Below are 12737 nucleotides of genomic sequence, written 5' to 3' on the forward strand. Positions count from 1 at the left end.
GAGACACATTACCCCAGAATAGATCCACAAAGCTTTTAGCACCATGTCTTAGCCAAGGCAATGGCTAAGATTGGGACTTATGACATCCACAGTCTTTCTAACCCACTGTGTCCATTGACAGCCCAAATGACTTCTCTTCTTGGTGGTAAGAAATGACACCACACTTGATTGTGTAGCACTCACTGCTCCAGTGTGGTTTGCAAACACTGCTGATAACAGCACACATATGTGTATATATAGGCATTACTTCATCTATCATGCCTCTTGTTGGTTCTCTGCTGTTTTGTGATCTGTGACAGCTGTCTGCTAGCACATAGCACCACCAAACAGTTTAGGGCAAGAGCAGGAGAATGTGTCCAGTTAGAACTACAAGTGAAGTGATTAACCATGCAGGAATACTGTGAGAATATGTGGTGTTTTGTACAGATTTTCTCCAAACTTGAACCACATACAGCAGTGAGAACTAAGGAATAAAAGGCACTTTTTCTCTTTAAGCATGGTCACCAACCATGGTGTAGACAGCGTAAATAGTAACTATGTACAGCCTGGTTTTGAAGTAGTTAATATAGCATGTAAGCTAATGAAAATATAACTTGCCCAGTTTACACTGGATCTTAAAAACTAGCATAGCCTGGAAGCACTTGGAGAACTCCTTGGTGTTTACATCTGTTGGCTTAATGCACTTTTGACAGAGCAAGCTAGTAAACTAGGAAAACAAAAGGTAATTGTTTGTTTCCAGATGAAAACTATGTAAAATCTCTTTAATATTTTGACTGTTCCTTCTTTATTCTGAAGCATTTTAGAAAGTTTCTTTGAGTTTCTGAAACTTAGTAGCTTATAAACTGTATATATAATCTTTTGTTGTCTCAGTTTCAGAGTTAAGAAAACTGTTTGAACCAAACAACCAAGATTTTTTGGAAATGAAAAGGTAAAAAAGAAAAAGTCTTTGGCCTGTAAAACAAAACATACAGTTTGTTTTGTTACCTCCTCTTAGAAACTCTCCCTTCAAATCCTCAAGGATGTTTGACTTCAGGTGTTCTGCATCTTTTCCAGAAAGGAGAGAATAGCTAGACGCTTAGAGGGAATTGAAAATGATACGCAACCTCTGCTTCTACAGAACTGCCCGGGGTCAGTCACACACCGTTTACTAGAAGAAGATACACCAAGATATATGCGTGCAACTGATCCATACAGTCATCACTTAGGTAAGTAGTATATTCCTTTGCTGAATTACTTCATGTTTTCTACCCCATCACATGCTGTGATCAGGATTTTTTTTTTAACCTGCTGATATAAACATAATTTGTTATTATTAGATATGAAACTCTTAGAGAGTTACAATTACTGTAAGCTTATTAATCATTTTTATGTACCTTTGAAGTCTGTAGTGCAAAATTGTGGTATGTCTATGCAGTCAGTAGTACATTTTGATTTGTAAGAAAATGGAAAGTGTTTACCCACCATTCAGAGTAATTTGGCCAGGGTAGTTGGTGGAGTTTTGGGTGGATTTGTCCATATGTGCTGTACTTTTGACAGGAAGATCACATGAAGAGGAGGAAACTTCAGATTCTTCTGTAGAGAAACAACCCAGATCATCCAGATACCGTGCAGAAACCACAGGAGGAAATACAGAGTCTTTGTACACTACAGGAAACATGGATACCCATGAACTAGAGTCTAAAGCAGAAAGAATAGCTAGGTACAAGGCAGAGAGACGGCGCCAGCTGGCAGAAAAGTATGGATTAACTCTTGATACTGATTTGGATTCTGACTACTCATCCAGATATTCCCGGGCAAGGAAAGATCCTGACAGTGTGGAAAGAAAGGGATTGAGAAGTGAAAGGCATGATGATGAAAACAAGGACTCTGGCTCCTTGTATTTGTCCCGGACTGAGATGAAGGAGTCAAAGAGTGCGATTTCTGAATCCAAGGAGTACTCTAGCCGTGAAAAAGATGGTATTCCAGCTAAAGAAGAGTTTTCAAATGAAAAGCATGATAAAAGAGCAGGTGATGACAGTGCCATTAGACAGGCTTCTGACCATTCAGCAACATTGGATAGTTCTGTCTCACTTACACTTTCTGGACGAGAGTCTTCCTCCTGTAATGAAGTGCCAATATCACCAAAGCAGACCCCCCGAGATTCTCTTTCATCACCAAAGCGGGCAGCCTCACCAATCCACTTGCAGAATGATCAGCCCTTGCACAGTAACATCAGACAAAGGTAACAGGAATTTTTTGCTTGTTCATACAGTTTGTTTGTTTAACTTATTCACCCACCAGATCAGTTTTCCCGCAGCCCCATTCAGAGTGGCCTCGAACACCTCCAGGGATGGGCTATTTACAGCTTTTTCTGGGTGAAGTGTTTATCTGTGTAAAGAATTTCTTCCTAATGTCTAATCCAAATCCCCTCCCCTTTTATAGCTTTCCTGTAGACCTCCTTTAGTTACTGGAAGGCAGCTACAAAGTCTTGTCAAATTCTGATCTTATCTAGGCTGAACAATCCTCAGCTCTCCCAGCTTGTCTTGGGAGATACGCTGTATCCCTCAGTCCCCTTACCAATCCACTTGCAGACTGGATTGGTTGGGTTTCTTGAATTGTGATGTGTTTGTGATTTTACAGTGTAGATATCTGTGTTTCTTAGATTAGGTATGCGCTTGGTTTACCTTTGTGCTTACAGAATTTATGCTCCTCCTGGGGGAGTGGAATCATTGTTATTTTCTTAAATATCTTTATTTACGCAAACTAGAAACAGAAGTAGATATGATTTTAAATCTGACTTTTTAATATTACCTGTTAAAGCAAGTCTTTAACTTTTTCCCTCTATATCCTGTAATTGTTTGGATGCAGTTTCCAAGCAAATACGAATGGTTTATCAGTGAAGATTTGAATAGCTTCTTGACAGCTTCTGCCAAGAAAAAATAGGACTCAGAGTGAAAGAACGAAAAGTGTCTTGGGCTAGCTGAGAGGATAGTTGATTTGTATTCCTGCTGTGAAAGTGTAAAACCCCTTTTGAACTGTGATAGCTGATAACTTAGATAGTAAAAGGGTATGTATGATGGGGCAGAGAGGGAGTAAAAATTCCATGATGAATTGGGAGAATACAGCCTCCCTCTTGATGTTCTGAATTACTTCAGATTTGACAAATGTAGTGTATAAGAAGGATTACCAGATTTTCCCAACAGGAATAAAAAGTATTTTTCACAAATTCCACATCATAGTTTCACAATGTAATTTAAAAACAGACTATTGAGGTATTGTGGTAACTGAAAACAAGTGAATAAGTATTTTTAAATGCTATTATTTTCTTAATTTCTAGATAGGTGCATGTATGAAAAATAATAACTTTTAGCAGAAGTTATGTTAGAGTGCTGCAGTTAAAAGTGTTAGAAATTAGAGTGAGAACTGCACTCTAAATACATAGAGCCTTGCTGACTGTTGGTGAATTGCTTAAGCTGAAATTTGGCCATTGTGACCATGGAAGCAATGAATTCAGAAACAAGGTACCTTGATTGGACTTTTTTATTCTTTCCATCAAAATCACAAAACTTGATTCTTACTCAGAAGTGGTTAAATGGTTACAGCCTTTCTTACTAACTTGCATAACTGTACCTTGAAGTTTGAATGATGAGTCAGTCTTCAATGTCAAAAGTTTACAGCCTGTTGGGTTGATTTGATTGTACCACCTATGTACACTGCCTGAAAACTGCTGGAAGGCAGGTTTAATTACTTTTTGTTTCAGTTCTATTTATTGATTTATTGAATGGGCGGTGGTTTTTGGTATTTTTTTTTAATCTCCATTCATTATTCACTTGACTTCTAATCCTGCTCAACTTCTTCCACATGGATAGGTGGGTACATGCACTATCACTGGATTCTTCCAATTCACACTAGACTTTAAAGGAATAATGTCATTTAAAAAAAAGAAAATAAGAAGCCATCAGAAGGTAGTCAGCATGCTAGGGAAGTTACTGTGGTTTGTTGTAATCTTACAATTCTGCAACTGGAGCAAGGAAAGCAATCATCGTAAGGTCACCCATAGAATCTAGAGGAGAATTGTATTGAAGCTTTGAGCTGACTACGTTATTCCAAACTCCACAAATCTCAGAAGCAGTCTCAACTCAAATGCTACAAAATATTATCCCTTTGCTGCAGATGGTCAATTTGAGATAAATCTCTTGGCTAATCCAATTACTGATAGGAAAGGATACTGAGCAATTGGAAGGAAGTAATTTGGCAGGTTCATCCTTTATTTTCTAAGTTATTTTCTTTGCTTTATAAGGTGAAGGAAGGGATCAAGTTTTCAACCTTGGAAAAGTAAAGAGAATAGCATATCATAGCCAAGAATGTGTCAGCTGCGGTGAAAAAGGAACTTTATTCTCTTAAAGCAACCACAATCTGCTTTTCTGTAATGGAAAACCTATGAGACAGTGAAAGGCTTTCTAGAAAATGTTCTCTTTCAGCTCCAGATTAGGCAGGCTACATGCAGCCCTCCCAGTTGTTCTGGCAGCTCTTGTTGAAGAGAGCTCCATGCGGGCTTGTTCAAAGATGAGCTTTTGATGTGGACAAGTCCAGCCTTCTTATAAATCTCTTTTCATTTTTAAATTCGGCTTTTTCAAGATCAAGGATCAGTTCTCATAAAAATAGTTTACCAAAATCTGTCTTAATGAAGTCAGAACTAACAAGTGTGTGTATACAAAACAGCCGCGTGCTCAGGCTGACTGGGATGAAGGCATATCAAATCAATACGATCCAGCTGCTTCACTTTAAATCTGCCACTTTGGCCATTACCTCTTTCTATGATAAAAGAGAAACTGTATGGCTCTCTGAGATTTAATGCCAGTATGGGATCGGTTGTGTTTGGCAGTAACTGGAGACAGGGTCCAACTCAAAGATCCTCCTGTTTTTTGAGAGTTGGTTGTTATCTGTTACCAGATAATAAAGTACCAAAATCCATTTTCATGTGGAATCTGATATAGGAATAGCTCCAGAGGTTTACTCAAATAAAATAGTGCCTAAATCCCAATTTCCAGGTCACTACCAGTCTGAAAGCAACTTCCCATCATATATGTTGTTAAACTGTTTTGTTAAATTTTAGTTTGCTGAGTTCAAACTGGAAAATAAATTCAGCTTAGTTTGGACTAGGTATGGAAGCTCTGTGCCTTTAGTCTTAAGTGAATTAATGATCAATCCTATAATCCATCACTGAGAAGACAACAAAGTGCTGAGAAGGTATTGTTTGACATTGTATGTGTTCTGCTGCTGAAGTTGCTGATTAACTCCACATTCAAAATATGACCTGTATTCTTCTGACAGCCCTCTTCAAAGGATGAATGATCAAGTACAAATAAATGTTGCTTGTGCCCTGCCCACTATAAAATGAGCCAAAGTACATACCAGGAGACAAGAGGGAAGTTTACTTTCTTCAGAGCCATTTCAGCTACTGGGTCAGCTCCTGTTAAAGCTCCCATGAATGCCTCCTCTTTGGTCAGTTCCTCAAGGAATTCAGAAGCATTTGGAAAAAGAATGCAAAAGTTATTTCAGCAGTTGGTGTTTGGCTTTGTTCTAAGCTAGATTTGGATGAGGTGACAGCTGTTGGTGAGTTCTCAGATTTGCCGGTGTATTTACTGCCAGTAAATTTATCTTAAGAACAATCTTTGATTTGTCCTTTTCCAACTGTTCTTATTAAATGACTAGATAAGAAAAATTGAAGCAGAAGACCTAGAGCTTGGTGGGATTTCTAATCTCAAATGACTGTAGTGTGAGGTGAGGAGTTCTTTCAGAACCAGCTGAACATAATGGAAAGCAGCATGTGTTGTCACCCTCTGGGAGGAAGCACCAGTGTGGCCAGAGAGCCCCATGTAATCTCTTGTGCATTGAAGTGGACAAGTGCTTGGGGAACGTGGGGGGGGGGGAAGCCTGCAAACACCGTTCCCTGTAGGGCTTTTAAGCTTGCAAGGATTTTTGTCTTTATATGCCTTTAACTCCAACACAGAAGCAGAAGGAAGTCAGGTTGCTTTTACTGCTCCTTGAGCTTTCTGTTTCCAGTCGTGCAGTGACCGAGCACACCCTCACCTGGTGGCTCTGAGGGCTCGCAGGGTTTGCACTGCTGAAGCTGCTATATTGGAGCATTGGGAGGGTGGTGGATTCCTGCTGCTCCAGAGAGTTTCTTATGAAGTACAATATGCCGCTTGAGTTTCTAATTTCATTAAACTCATATTACTTTCCTTTGGAACGTGCAGGCTGTGACAGGTTTTTACCACTAAAGGAATAATTTCAGCAAACTGTAGAGGTATCCTTGCATATTCCCTTCAAACCTGCAGTGGCAGAAATAGAGCTGTGCAGTGGCTTTCACTTCTCAAATTCTGAACAGCGTACACTTGGCAAACTTACCTTTGCAAAAAAACCAACACTCAGAAGGCAACATAGTCATTTGTGGAAATGTGATAGTCTGCTTCAAGGGTTGTCACCTTGCTGTACTTTCCTTTTCCTTGACCATATTCAGTAACAAAGTAATCACTTTTTTTTTTAAAAAAAAAAAAAAGGTTTTGAGATGAAGATGGGGGAGGGAAGAGTGGGATCTGAGGGTGAACATGCACTGCAACCTTCTCCAAAACTACCTGAAGTTCTGTTTTCTGTAGTAGTGCAGGGAAAGCAAAACCTGAATGGTTCCTTCAGAAAGATTCAGAAGGGGACACACCATCTCTTATCAGCTGGCCCTCCAGGTATCACCGAGCTGTGTGGCTAACAAGTGGACTGTGAAACTCCCCCTCTTCCCCTTTACTCTGTCATGATTTAACATCTACCCTTTATTTTCCCTTAACAGCAGTGAGTTAGAAAGTGTTGTTCCTTGCAGATAAAGAGCTGTTGAAACTTTTCTGAAGCATCTGCTTTTATTGTGACTTGCGAACAATTGATATTCTGTTGAAGAAATACAAATGCCCCTCACTTCTTCCATAACTGTTATCATACCAGCTTCTGCTATTTTTTATGACTACTTATTTTATCTCATTTTACACTCCACATTTCAACAGATTTTCCCACCTCAATCCAATACATGTTAGACTTCCTTACAATTAATTCCTTGAATTCCAAAGTTGATGGTTCAAGAAAAGCAAAAACGTAATATTGAAAAATACATCAAGCTCTTGATCAGAGCTGTAAGCAGCTGCTTCCTCTCAGTAACACGTAACTTTAGCCCCCCACCCCCTGTGCAAAGCACTGCAGGAAGACTCTTCCACATTCCTAGTTAGAATAATTCTTATAACCCAGTACTAACATCATTGTGGATGTTCTGGAAAATGCTTGATATGTGCATTATAGTTTAAAGAATCACTTTATCAGACTGAATAAACTTTGTGTTTGAGTAAACCTGGAAGTTTCACTAACAAGTGCACCAGTTCTTGAAGAGAAAAAAAAAATAACCACAAGAAAGGTGAGTGTTTTGGATAACTTTGGATACCCTGAATTATTCTCTCAATATTTTTCCCTTCTTCTAAGTAGTACTATTTTTTTTTTTTCTTAGCAACAGAAACATTCTAAAGTCTGATGGTGGCAAGCCTGGAATTGCACATACTTAGAGCTGGATTGCTTGCTTTCAAACCAATATTTGTCTCTTTTTTTCTTTTCATCCCCCACAAGCCTTCCAAACAGTGGTAGCCATCTCAGAGTTTCACCTAGGGCGCTGAGGCTCACACTTATAACATTTTTCTTCTTCACTATAGGAAGTGATGCTACCTGTAACATTTTAAATGTCTTGAATGGTGCAGAGAAGTAAATGAATGCCTAACAACACTGGAAGGTGTAGGTGGAATAACCAGCATGTGTTTCCATCCCCTCTAGCACTGTACAACAGTCTCTTGATATGAAGTAAGCTGCCCAATGTTTGGATACCTTTTAAACTTTGAATACAGTGCTGCCAGTGGAATCTGCAATTTCAGGCTGAAGGCACTTTGATAATATGATGAGCTTTCATCACCCTTTTTTGTCTGTCTGAGACTGCGTTTGTCTCTTGGCCACACTAGTGGCCTAATAGGACTGTGATGGCCATTTTCAGGGCTTGCTCAGTTCCTTCTCAGGAGCCGTGCATGTTTAAGAACCTGTGAATCTCCTGAATGTTCTTAAGCAATATCACTTCTAATACTTGGGAGGTAGGAAGGGGTTGCCTTATAAATACCATTTGTTTTTTATTTTAATATGATACTGCAGTCTGTACCCACAGTAGGAGTCTGTGTTCCTTCCCTTGTTGGGTATTACTGTTCACGGCTTTAATCCTTTTTCTTTCTTAAAGAGTAAAAGTTAGAGAGAAACTGGTGAAAGAGGAAAGTGCACGTGGAAGCCCTGAACCTGTCACAGACAGTGTATCTCAGAGAAAATCCCAGCCAGTGCCAGCCCACTACATGCCTCTTCAGACAGAAACATCTGCCTTTGACAGGGTTCTCAATCAGCCTGTCAGCGCGGTCCGCCAACCAATACATGGCTATATTCAGCCTGCTGGCGTTGCGCACACAGCTCAGCTGATGGCAACAGAAGAACCAGAAAACATCTTCACTGGCAGCCGCCTCCTTTCAGACAGTGTCAGCCCCTTAACGAAATCAGCAGCAGCCACTGTACCAGAGAGTGAAAAGAAAGAGGTGCTGGCATATGGAGCAAAGCCTGGTGAAGAAGAATCCCCAGAAAGTGAGCAGGCTTCCAAAGGCAGAAGACCAATTTTGCCATCTGAGATTCGTAAGCAAGGGAAGAGCCACGAAGGCCTCTTTGGAGAAGAACTGGATACCGGTGCAGGGAGCACCTCACCTGCAAGCAAGCCAAAGGTCAGCTCAGATGTTCAGCAGGAGCAGGAGTGCAAAAAGAAGCAGGCGCCTGAGCAGCAGCTGAAGACACCTGAGAACATGGAGAGGAGCGAAGCTGTCATGTACATACAGAGCGGGTCTGTATCACAGCCGGCTCAGGCAAAGGGCCCTGTTTGGAAGGTGTCCAAGCATAAAGTCCTGACGCGCTCAATGTCTGACTATACTGTGCCTCCTAAGCTAGAAGCTTTTCATAGTAAGAGCATGGAAGCAAACGGAGCAAATGGTGAGATCGGCATGGTTGACACAAAGGTCTCTGTTGCCCAGCTCCGTAATGTCTTTCTGGAAACTGCTCATGCCAACAAGAAAACGGACCTGTAGGTGACATTTCAGACATGTTTTTGTGTGACAGTTGCACGTCTTTGACAAAATGACACACACTCAACATCAGTTGTGTTCGGCACTTACAGCACACGGCTTAGCTCTCACCAGTGTGTACTGGAGGCTGAGATGGTTTGAATCCTGCTTCCATGCTTCTGCTTGCTAGTGCGAGTTGTGTGGGGAGCTGGAATGTGTCCATCCATGCATGTTACTGGAGGAGCATGCAGAGTGATGTCTGGTGAACTGTTGAGATGCTTACATCTATGCTTTACTTCTCTCTTCTATTTTCTTTTCTATGCACTTTCTATCATGTGGTTTAAAAGTGAATCTCGGTTTGAGATGTCAACGTCAGGCAGCGCTTTGTCTGCCAGTGGTGACCGTGAAAGAGGGCCGCGAAGGCCAAGGCGCTATTTCACTCCTGGTGAAAACAGAAAGACTTCTGAGCGATTTAAAACCCAACCTATAACGTCAGCAGAACGAAAGGAGACGGATAGGTAGGCATGTATGTAGCTCTGCATAGCATTCTGGTGCAGGTAGATGTGAACGAACTTGTCAAGAAAATTTGTTCCTTTGTTAACATCAATATTTCAAAAGGTTATCATTTTCTTTAAAACACTTTACAAAGTCAAGCATTTGTTATAGAAGAAGTTCCGATTGACTTTGGTGTGAAGTTTCTTACAAAATAAAAACCAGCAGAAAGCAATTTGCTGCAAATCTCTGTACGTGAAGTGGTGGTCAGTCATGAACTATTGAAGCTGTCTGGTTCTGTCTGATGATCAATGATTTTGCTTGTTACTATTGAAGGCTTTTATATACACTAGGGAGTCCATCCTGCTCTGTTTCATTGATTCCAAACAATCAAATCTATGTATCTGATGTTAATAGACCTGGCAGCAAATCTTAGACCTTTATATTCTGCGAGATAAACAGGGAATAATTTTCCTTTACTAAAGTTTGGAAATGATTGCTTGCCTTTCTGCTTTATTAAAGGATGTTATGAGTGGAATTTGTTGAAAGCTGTTGACACTTGAAAGATAGGCATGGTTCCTCTGTTCTTAAGAATTTTGAGGTCTTGCTGCTTTGGATGGAGTTTGAATCTAATCCTTGATGCCTTCTGTCAAGATAACTTACTTCTGTTCAATTATTTTTCACCAGGTCCATTATGTGTGCAGAAATACCAACTGCTGACGGTACGTCATTACGCTGTTTTCAAAGGAAGAAATGGGAACGAATGTGCTTTCTTTACTGAAGTGGTGTTTGATGATGCAAAAAACAAATCCATCTGAAAATAAGCATCAGTATCTATGATATATTTGAAGGACCACTTTTCCTTGGTCCTTGTCTGCTGCAGTCTTGATTTTAAATTCATTTAAACTTGAAAGTCAGTAGATATCTAAGTGTATATGGGGGGTAGAGGATGGAGCGACTTGATTTTTTTCAACATAATTACATTTGTCTGTCTGGGAAAAAAAAAGAAGCAAACTTGTTTTGAGCAGCATTTGAGGTCTCATAACTAAAAGCCTTTATTATAATGAAAAAATGATATTGGTATTTCTAGCTAAGGATGTTGGAAGATGCTGGTTATTAAATTATATAATTGTCTGCCATCTTGCCTCTCTTCCTCTTGTTGCTCTCTGCAAGTCTGGCGCAAATTAAGAAGCTAATCTCATGAGTAGCTAAATTTAGATGTAATGCCTTGTGCTATTTGAAAGCTGATACTCTGCAGCTTTGAGATGCTGTCTGTTGGATCTGGAGGATGCTGATTTCAGCTCCTCAGGATACAAGCTGAACCTCTGAAAAATGGGGAAGCAAGGTTGTAATCAGAAAGACCAGCATGTCTGGCTGACTGAGAGAAAATAGATGCTCTGTGCAGCAGGATGAATAATGAGCCTTAAAAGAATGGTCTATCTCAGTCTAAGTGTTTTCTTTGTCTCTGTGTTATCAGAGACTACCATAATATACATGATCATTCATAAGAGTTTCTCAAGTTAATGTGAAAGGACATGAGCTGTCTTGCAGAAAATTCTTAAGCTCAAGAAATCCTGTCCAGAATTTTTCTCTGATGCTGTCTGGGTAAATACAAGTAATAGTTTATACAATTTGCTTCATGATATATCTTCAACTGAAAGGGGTACAGTCAACTCTTGATTACAGATATTTTTTCATCAGCTAAACACTATTTAGAGTGAGTTCAGAAATCACTTAGAAAAACTTTCACTTAATGTGAGCTTGTTTTCTGCTTTCTGTAGATGAGGAAAAATTAGATGACCGAGCCAAACTGAGTGTAGCTGCAAAGCGACTGCTTTTCAGAGTAAGTATTAAACCTTCTAAATAGAAAATAGAGGTAAACATTTCATGTTCAAGGTGCAGAAGGTTGCAGAGTTCATAGCTAAACATTTCATATTCAAGATGCTGATGTTCGCTAAGTTAATAAAGTGTCATGCAGTTAACCAAGTCCAAGTACAAACTTTTTAAATTCTCTTTTTTTTACTTTGTCCCATCTACTTACACGGCAGACCTGTTGCTTTAAAGCCTTATTTGAGAATGTTATTTAAAGAGATGTGTGGTTAATTTTAACCATGTGATGCCTACTGTGCTTCTAATTCAGTTCAATTTACTTTGCATCCAAAAAGGCTGAAAAGAAAGAAGTGTTTAGAACTTTTCTTCCACAGTTTTGAATTCTGTCCTCTTAGGAAATGGAAAAATCTTTTGAAATGAAGAATATTCCTAAACCACCTACGAGAAGCTCAGCAGTGGAGAGAAGAATGCGGCGTTTGCAGGACAGATCACACACGCAGCCAATTACCAGTGAGGAAGTGGTCATTGCAGCCACGTAAGTCTTGTGCATGCATTGGCTCTAACCTTGGTTCCTGCTTTTAAATCTGGGAACAAGTTCCATATATGTGGTGTTTACAACTTTGTAGCACAAAGAATATTTTTTCTTAAGGGCCAACTTCCTTGAGAACCACAGGGGAAGCTACATTGAAATTCCCTTTTTGAAATAAAGGGAATAGTAAAGTATGAACTGCGTGAAGTGTAATTTCGCAGGTTTATGAAGCTGTGGATTAGGAAAAAGGGATTAATCATAGCACTGGTTTGTAATTCAAATGAAAAGGATATTTTGCACTGAGGGAAGTCTGCACAATTTCTCATGTAATGTATTTGTATTGGGGTAAACCTTTTAGAGTCTGGAATTTCAAGTGTATGTCTTGAAAACATTTTTTGCGCTCTGCTCATCGTGAAGCTTTCCTAAAAGAAGGAAAATATTCGGGGGGGGGGGAGGGAATAGGAGGAAAAAAAAAAAAGAGAAAGGCGACTGACATCCATCTAACAATCTGCTAAAAGATAACATTATGGGTAACAGCAACTTCAAGAGACAGCCTGTTTTCTCCTCTAAGCTTTTAGTTTCTCCAAAATATCTGATGTTGTTTTGCAAAGTTCATAGCAGGTAACTCTGTTAATTAAAAATCATCGCTGTTTGTTTTTTTCTGTTTTGTTTTGTTTTTGGTCTTTTCTGTAGTTAACACTTAATGTATTGCTTTTCTTAATGCTTTTTTCTTCTCTCTCCTT

General features: G+C 39.6%; 1 protein-coding gene across 49 annotated transcripts in view; it reads left to right on the plus strand.

Moving 5' to 3' along the window:
- Positions 1 to 12737, plus strand: part of SVIL (supervillin) — a 128832-nt gene that overhangs the window by 73123 nt on the left and 42972 nt on the right. For 17 of the 49 annotated variants that reach the window (XM_085538827.1, XM_085538829.1, XM_085538831.1 and 14 more), the window contains 6 exons: positions 871 to 928; positions 1054 to 1205; positions 1537 to 2221; positions 10323 to 10357; positions 11417 to 11478; positions 11861 to 12000. In XM_085538827.1, the coding sequence (XP_085394953.1) occupies positions 921 to 928; positions 1054 to 1205; positions 1537 to 2221; positions 10323 to 10357; positions 11417 to 11478; positions 11861 to 12000 (1082 nt within the window). In that variant the 5' untranslated portion in view covers positions 871 to 920. Of the gene's footprint in view, positions 1 to 870; positions 929 to 1053; positions 1206 to 1536; positions 2222 to 5486; positions 5596 to 6638; positions 6723 to 8287; positions 9164 to 9490; positions 9662 to 10322; positions 10358 to 11416; positions 11479 to 11860; positions 12001 to 12737 lie in introns of those variants that run through there. The other 32 variants (XR_014943123.1, XM_085538805.1, XM_085538804.1 and 29 more) reach the window with 10 other exon arrangements.

This window comes from Coturnix japonica, chromosome 2, assembly GCF_054131305.1.
Source record: "Coturnix japonica strain WE chromosome 2, WE-NBRP24, whole genome shotgun sequence".
NCBI classification, from domain to species: domain Eukaryota; kingdom Metazoa; phylum Chordata; class Aves; order Galliformes; family Phasianidae; genus Coturnix; species Coturnix japonica.